Source organism: Rhipicephalus sanguineus, unplaced genomic scaffold, assembly GCF_013339695.2.
Source record: "Rhipicephalus sanguineus isolate Rsan-2018 unplaced genomic scaffold, BIME_Rsan_1.4 Seq2289, whole genome shotgun sequence".
NCBI classification, from domain to species: domain Eukaryota; kingdom Metazoa; phylum Arthropoda; class Arachnida; order Ixodida; family Ixodidae; genus Rhipicephalus; species Rhipicephalus sanguineus.
Window position 1 is genome coordinate 13,220 of NW_023614818.1, and position 8,876 is coordinate 22,095.

The 8,876-nt window shown below is 50.2% G+C and overlaps 1 protein-coding gene across 1 annotated transcript; it reads left to right on the plus strand.

Moving 5' to 3' along the window:
* Positions 1-1,920: 1,920 nt before the first annotated feature.
* Positions 1,921-3,646, plus strand: LOC119376810 (kelch-like protein 10). The gene has a single exon (XM_037646512.2). It carries the CDS (start codon positions 1,952-1,954, stop codon positions 3,644-3,646), a length of 1,695 nt encoding a protein of 564 aa, XP_037502440.1. The 5' UTR covers positions 1,921-1,951.
* The last annotated feature ends 5,230 nt before the right edge of the window (positions 3,647-8,876 follow it).

An 8,876-nucleotide genomic window follows, 5' to 3' on the forward strand; every position in this document is an offset into this window, starting at 1 on the left:
GCTAAATAACCAGATACATAATGTTAATACAACACACGGACGACATAACACTCACAGAACAACACAAGACATTCAAAGTACCGCGAATGCGGCGTCGCCGACGTTCGACTCACCACACGAGTCCGTGGGACCGAGCCGCGGAATCGCTCCCATGGACTCGCGCGCGAGACACCCGTCCACGGACGCTGTTAAACGGTTAAACCCCAGAGATACAAAGTATTCTTTCACAAGCACCCGGATAATCTTGCTTCCCGCCAAGCGGCGCCACTGCGCACCACGCACCCACCGCGCCAACTCTCTCTCGACGGCGAAACTAACCACGATAACCGACTAATCCGCCGAACGCGTGTGCGATGTGGCGGAAACTACTTTACAGGGAGTGATAGCACCCCACAAGTTGCATGATTTAGCTCTAGGGTGTAAAATACTTCATTACGAAGAGTATACATTGCTGATTTTGTTGTTGCGGCCTCAAATCGTGGCTCGCTCGCGCGAAGAGAACTCTCACTACTGCAAACGATGATCAGGTCACACAACAAAAGACAAATAAATAAAAAATTGGCCGCGTATCTGCGTGCTTCGCTGCAAATGTCGTGTAAAGAGGATAGAAGAGGCGCTGTGTGAGATATGGACGCCATCTGGCAATACGTCGGGAAACATGAGTGCTGTGTTGCGTGCTGGTAGTCCCGGCGCAGCAGCAGGCGAAGACCTTTGCAGAGAAACGTCCGCACTCAACCAGTACTCTCCACACACTCTTTTATTTACACGTCGCCTGGGTAAAACAGGAACGCCAGAGCGGCGCCCACAACCGGCAGCCTGAAGGCCGCCCACAACGCTGCTTTTTCATTTTTTAAATATTTTTTTTCACCTTCTTGGCCTTCTCAAAACTAAAGTTTTTCAACACCAACCCATGGCATTCGTACAGTGCAATACAGAACCGAACCGAAACACAAACAATGAGCTCGTGCGAAGGGCACGGAGGAAGGCAAATTTCAGCGCAGTCGCATTTTCAGCTGTGTTGAAACAGCGCTCACTAGACGACGACGTAATAAAGAAGGCACAGGACAGGCAGCGCCTGTCCTGTGCCTTCTTTACTTCGTCGTCGTCTAGTGAGCGCTGTTCAACAAAGATGAACGCATACCAACTCGCTCAAGCTTCCATTCTTATGCATTTTCAGCGCAGCTTAAGAAACTAGGGTCCTTAAAATTACGTATGTATGCATTTTCTATTAAAGGAACACGCCACCTAATATTTACCTAGTGATGTTGCACCTCAGATATGCATGATATTTACTTTTTGATCGACAACGTTCACAAGTATGAACAGCCGTACCAGTTCAAGACGGCTGGCCCTTGGGCAAGTGGTTCAACTTTGGCCGAGTGGCTGAATCGAGGGACGTGCCGACAAACAAAAAGACAGAAAGACAGACCAAAATTTCTGCGTTTAAGTTCCCCAAGAAAGACTATCGTCTTTAAAAGTGAGGCTGCCAGTTTGTAGTTCAACTGTTCTTTTTCACCTATTAGCTGTGCTGGCATCACACCCACTGTTGGGGTAAAACTTAAGCATTGCCGCGGAATTTACGTGCTTTTTTTCTTTTACCGCCGCGGCTTCTTGGCCAATCACCCGTAATGGGTAACGGCCTTTGACGAGCAAGCAAGCAACCACTCGCGCGCCGATAGCCCTGAGCCCAACCGCGGCTCCCGCATGAGGCGGTCACCTCGAGACTTCGAAAAACACGTCTAAATTTTTGTGCTCGTCGCTGAAAAAAGACTTAAATTCTCGCGTCGCAAACGTTGTACCGACCGCGTTGATCGACCGACTTCTTGTCCATTACATTGACTTTGCCGCTGTTTTACGCGATCTGCCGGTAAGCAGAACCCCCGGTGCAGGAGACACCTACACCGGCGACTCCTTGAAGACAGGTGCTATAGCGAATGCGATTCCTCGAGTCATGAACGATGTTGCCTTCACCTCGCTGGCCACCCTTCGAACATCCGATGGCGGAAGCATCGCGGTCTTCAAGGACGAGCTCAGTGCCTGCAGCGCGTACTTCAATTCGCTCTTCAACGGGCCGCTATCCAAGGCGAGCCAAGGCGACTTCCTCATCCCCGGGGTGACCAGGGAAGAACTACTTGCTATCGTTGCGTACGCCAGCACGGGAGACGTGACCATCACGGCCGACAACGTCGAACACCTGAGCGTCGCGGCGGATCAGCTACTCGTCGATGGTCTGCTGGACGAGTGCTGCGCGTTCATGTCGCGGAACGTGGAACTGAGCAACTGCGTCAGGGTCCTGGAGATGGCACGCTTCTTCCACCTCGAATCGCTGCGCAAGCAAGTGCTTCGCTTCCTGCTCGACAACTTCGAGCGGGTGTACTCGGAAAATTGCCACTTTCACGGCCTGAGCCTGCAGAACTTGGTCGACCTGCTGGCGTCGGACGAGCTCAAGGTACGCCGCGAGGAGACCGTGTGGGAAGCGGTCGTGTCTTGGATCAAGGCCGATCCCAGTGAACGCAGTGTTTGTCTGGACAAGCTGCTGCCGCACATTCGTTTCTGCCTTATGAAGGACAGCTATCTGAAAAAGGTGGTGATGCGCAACGCTTTCGTCTCCAAGAACACGCCTTGCAAGGCGATCGTCAAGCGTTGCTACAAAATTCAACAGTCCGGACGCGACGCGTGCCTCCTAAATCCCACTCGCAGCATGTTCGTGCAGCGGGTGCCTTCCGAGATTATGTTCGTGTACGGCGGCATCCACCGCGGTTACAAGAGCAACACCTGGGAGGTGTACGACTACAAGACCAACGAGTGGAACACCGTGAAGACGGACTTCAGGCAGGACCTGATCTTCGGCCTGCAGTGCGTCTCGGTGGGTCACAAAATATACGTCCTGGGCGCCGACATCTTGAAGCTGTGCCCGTTCTGTTACTGCTTCGACGCGGCCGCCATGGAGTGGTCGGCCATAAAGCCGATGAATCAACTGCGGGCTTTCTTCGGGGTAGCCGTTCTCAGTGACTGCGTGTACTGCATTGGCGGTTCGCCCAACGGCGTCGTCACGCTGGACACCGCCGAGAAGTACGACACCGTCACGGACACTTGGCGCATCGTGGGCCGCATGAACCAACCTCGGCTCGGCGCCAGCGCAGCCTCTTGCGCCGGCCGCGTCTACATCGTTGGCGGCATGTCTACGGATAAGCTGCTTCGCTCGGCCGAAGCGTACGACCCCAAGACTGACAAGTGGACGATAATTGCGCCCATGAAGAGTGAGCGTCTCTTTCATGGCCTCGTTTCGTACAGGAACAAAATCTACGTCATTGGCGGGCTCTCGAGAAAGTCGAGCTTATGCGAGGTCTATGATCCAAAGAGTGGTAAGTGGGCCAAGGGCTCCAAGACCAAGACCTTCACTGACAAGGTTGTGGCTGTGGTTTTGGACGACAAGATTTACGCCATAGGCGAGGCCAACCAGAAGGACTACAAGCGCTGCCTCGAGTACTTCTCGGGTGATGACCGCAAGTGGCACGCAATTCCGGGCTACGCGCCGCCGCGCTGGTTCTACACAGCCTGCGTGATCAAGAATCTGCCTAACGCTATGGACTACATCAACAGACCCAAGGCAATTGATTACAACTTTGCCTGCGCTGTGCTGTAAGGGTGTAAGGTTAGGGAACTGAAAACACAAGTTTAGATATGTTGTTTGTTGCTTTTTTGAGTAAATACGAGGCATTTTATTTTTGTTGTGAAATGTCGGAAGACACGGACTGAAATTTTACTACCCTGTTTCCTTTGGTGTTTATTTCGTGTGCTTGCATAATTGTAGGGGGTCGGCTGTTTGGGTCAGCAGCCGAGCACCGTAACCACTGTACCACCGCGGCGGCGCATTGCTGGAATGTTTTGTTTGATTATGTTTGCTCATCTTCAAAGCCGTAGCCATACTATCGAAACAAAAAAATCCTGTTGAAGCACACATTGATAAGCCTCACATTCTAAAGGCACAAGCCATAGTCTGAAAGTTTATGATTCAGTCATACTCACTTGGTGTGAATACCTGTAGATTCCAATGCAAGGAATGCCTTGCGCTCGGCAAGGGTGCTAATGCTTGTACGATCCAGCATACTTCGACCTTGCCGCAGGACGCAACAATTCCTATGCGCGAAGGCCGATGTCGACACTATATAGGCCTGTGCGTGTGGGACCGGTCGTTGTATACCCAATATTAAAATAAAGAAGTATGTGATCTTGCATCTGAGATACGCGAATACACGGGCTACGAGACTGACAATAGGGCGACTAGTTCAAATTAAAAAATCACCGCCATTACACTCTGCTCGAGATGGCTGACCAGCGATGCTGAAAGGGGCGGCCCTGATGGTGTTTATCGCTGAGTTTATCACGGCAGGGGGCGTAGCCAGAAATTTTTTTCGGGGGGGGGGGGGGGGGGAGGGGTTCAACCATAGTTTATGTATGTTCGTGCGTGAGTTTGTATGTGTGCGTGTATATATAACACATGCAGAACTGAAAAATTCGGGGGGGGGCGTTGAACCCCGCCCCCCCCCTTCGCTACGCCCCTGTATTACGGAACCGTTCCACTCTGTAAAGGTGGATGACCATCTGTGTAGCACATGGCACAGAGGTGACGCTGAGTTTTCATTAAAGGTACAAAGGTCCCTTCTGAATGTAGCGCTTGCTCCTTTAAAGGGCCCCTCACCACCCGCGTTCAAAGACGAGGGAGTGGTTTCGTCCTCGCCTTCGCTACCCTTCCTACAGGCCATAGCTCCCCCTCGCACTTATTTCTTAAAACTACGTGTACCATGTCAGCATTAAGCGTTGACCCTATCAAGATTTCGCGCTTGTCAGCTACACGCTGTTATTTCCGTTTGCGCAGTCGCAAACACAGAAAATGAAGTGAAATCAGCTGATCGCGCACGATAGTCACGCGAGGCAAGGAAGAACGGATGGGCGGCTACATGGCAAAGCGCGCAGGAGACAATTCACATCCGATATTTCGCGTATATGACCAATCGAGACTATGTACTATATAGATGCCACGGGAATCATTCTGCATCACGAAGTGCGCCAGAAAGACGAGAAAACGCCAGGAGAGAATATTGCGCTCGTTTTTTGTATTTTCAGAGGCTGGTGAGGGCCCTTTAAAGCTTTCCATTTGAGCAGTGTGCGTCTTCTTGCCGCGACATGCATCGTCTTGTTTGGCTTGCCGCATGTACTCGGTGTTTCGTGAACGGATCTTGATGAGCCACTCGAACAGCCGCGGTCTGTCATTTCTCGACATTTTTGGTGGACCAGTGGTGAGTCGTGGGGTTTACCCATCTTCTGTTTGACCGGGGACACTGCTTCATTTTTAGTGGAGCAGTGGCGGGTAGTGGGGCTCGTCCTGTATCAGTGGCGCATACCTGTGCTAGGGACAACCTGCCAACGGACATCCGTTTCGCCTCGACATATAACGCTTCTGTGTAAAAAAATGAATTAAAGAATTTACGTGTCAAAACCACGATATCATTATGAGGCACGCAACTTAGGTGCACGCAACGTGCGCGTAAGTCTAATATGTCGGTGCTTTTGTTTTTTTGCATTTAGCTCGTATCGAAATGCAGCCGCGGTTGGCGGAAATCAACCGGCCGTTCTCTAATTCAGCAGCGCAATGCCTTAGCTGCTAGCGAAAATTCACGAAAAGTAACCTCGAGGATGCGGATTCGATTTGCGGCCACAGAGGCGACATTTTGACCCATGGTGACGAAGCAAAAAACGCCCGTGCACTTTTATTTATGTGCACGTTTAAAGAACCCACATGGTCAAAAATGAATCCTGAGCCCCCCTACTACGGCGTACCTCATAATATTATCATTTTGTGTCATCCCGTTAAAACCCCAGAATGATTTCTTTTAGATGCGAAGCAGCTTTTGCTCGGGGCTGTGTCCGGCGGTGGTGGTGGCGTCCGCGCTCCACTGCGCACGCGCCTACTCTCTCTCCCACTCTCCTCCTTTACGCAGGTGTTCGGTCCCCTTCTCTCCTCTCCTCCCCCGCGCTGCAGCCGCAGCGCAGCCTCTTCTCCCACGTGATGCAGCCGCGCCGCAGCCAAATACAGCCTGTAACCGACTCTCTCCTCTCCCTCCCCCATTTCATGTGTATATAAGCGCGTGCGCTCGGTCGGCTTCCGTCATTCTCGCTTCGCTCCCGTTCACATGAGTTGTAACGTCAACGTCGGCGCTACTCGTTCACTTGGCGCTAACGGAAAGCAACGCACAAACACAACGCAATGATAACACAAACACTAAATACAGTGTAGCCTACCAGGCTCAGCCCCGGTTAACCTCCCTGCCTTTCTTTCAACCTTATTCTCTCTCTCTCTTTTCTAAATACAAACCTCACACACTAACGAAAACTTGGTGTGCGCCCCCAATGCTGCTTCGCATCCCTTCATGGTTCCCTTGAGTGGGAGATGGTGTAATTTTTTATATGGCATGCAGCAAAACTCTCAGTGATTGAGATAAGCCCAGTGTCCGTACCATACTTTTTTTGAGAGCAGTTGCAAAATCTGGGATTGCTATCGTGATCCAAAACTTGCATCCACTAGCCTAAGGGTCAACGAACATTGTCACAGGCGCCTTTGTGGATATCAAGTTGATGGTTTTAAACTGGTACGATCTGACAAAGGCTTGTTGCGCATAAAAAAGCATCGATATGGCCTTAAACAGTATACGTACGCACGCATTATCGGTCTTCGGAGCCGCCCATATTGAAACCGCTACCATGTGTACCGAAAAAGCCATGTCACACCACGGCTGCTCGAGCGGCCGTGGTCACACGTACCTGTTTTGCGTTTGTCCAACGTACACGTGGGTGAGTGCAACACATGTTCTTTCTCTGATAGTTAACACTGCGCCATTCAATCTCGATCGGATGGGTCTTTTCGAATGCGAATTGAACAGTACTGTTGTGACTTCTTTCTTGTGTCCGTGTTTGCACGCCCTGTCTTTTTAGAATGAATAGTACTTGCTATTTGATTGACCATTTCACTATTTCAAATTGTAGAAATTCATTCCTGTTCTAGTATGAGAAAATTACGACCGAGAGGTAGAAAGACTTAGAGATCGATAAAGCGAATGACTGTTCCGAATGATCTTGTCGAAGCGAAGTCGCAGAGGTTGCGCAGGGACGCCCGTCCTTGAGTGAATGCGTAGGCAGCGAACTCTGAAAAAAAAAAAATTCAGTGAAATTGCCTATTCTTTATGTTAAAGCAACGACTTATTTAACGGGTCTTCCTGGCTTGCTGTCTCCTTGGTTTGGCATAGTTCGCAATATAATGAAAAATTGTCGTTTTCAAGCGAAGCTTGAATGAATGAATGAATGAATTTCGGTGGTGGCGGCATGGTACACGAAAAATCCGGCGAGTGTATACAGAAATTCGGCCCTTCGAAGGTGCGCCGGTCACACGTGTATTTGTATAGTATGCGCCGTTTTCCAACAACTGATGCTCTCTTCGATCGCGGGCTTGTCGGCGATCATCCATCCCTGATATGGCAGTCTGGTCTTTTATCGAGGTCGCTTGTCATTTTACGTTGCCACATTTCATTGTTGCCTGGATATGGACGCGTGACCGTTGTTGCCTGTAGCAACTGAAGTGTTGTGCTGCTATGCACGTCGGTGAAGGTACGATTCCCGGCATGGAGGAAAAAAACAGGAGGGAACACTTGCGCAGGAAAGAATAATAAATAAAGAAGAAAAGTAGCACGCCAGGCCCGCGCACGTGAGCTCCATTTTCCCGATAGGGCAGGGATTCCTGAATCTTTGTTTTTTTTTTGTTCGTGTAAGCTACGTTCAGTTTTTCGTAGATTCGAACACGAAGGTAGCTAAAGAAAAATATTTCTGTTTGTTTCTTTAGCTTCTTTTTGTCGACGTGAGGTGGCGTCGCGTCGCACTGACTGGGATTTAGTGTAACGAAATGTGGATTGGTGGTATTCAATGATCCCTGTGATCAGGCGGTGTCCATACAAGGCCAAGAAATACCGAGCGTAAGCGAATATAAGTACCTCGGAGTATGGGTAAATGAGAGTGATAGATACATGGAGGTACAGGAAAAAGCCTCGGCAGCAAAATGAAAGAGGAATGTTTGCAATAATGAAGCACAGCGCGTTGTGGGGATACCATAGATACGAGGTTCTTCGAGGTGTATGGAAAGGTGTAATGGTTCCGGGGCTTACTTTTGGGAACCCAGTGGTGGGCATGAGGTCAGAGGTGCAATCGGGAATGGATGTAAATCAAGAGACTGTGGGACGCCTCGCGTTGGTTGCTCACGGGAGACGACAAATGAGGCTGTAACTGGCGATATGGGATGGGCAGGTTTTGAGGCGAGGGAAGCTCAGAGCAAAATAAGGTTCGAAGAAAGGAATATGAAGGAGAGTGTTGATGGGCAGAGAAGGTGTCCGATATTGTATAGGAAGAACCGTGGACACACAGAGGAGAAAAAGAACTAGGAGGCTCACTAGTAAATATACGGCTGGTAGTGTAAGCAATATGTCAACAAGAAGCGTTAAGCGAAAAGTCGAGAGGCGGAGAGGATTTACTAGACGGCCAGCTATGGAGAAAAAAAAAACGCCAGGCCTGCGCGGAAAGCGCAGCACAGTCACAGCGGAAAGCTGGAAGAGCGGCATTTCTAGAGCCCCGTTAAACTCTCCTGTGGCTACTAATACAGGTACATTAGCAACGTACCCACTACGCCACAAAGCGTAATTTGGGAAGTTGGGAAGCACCCCGCACGACATTATTTCGTTGTTCTGCGGAGAAGCGAGGTACCATACGGAAGCGAATATGTGCAGTTTGTAGATGCGGCGGTTGATGACGATGAATAATTATTGGTGGCGCCC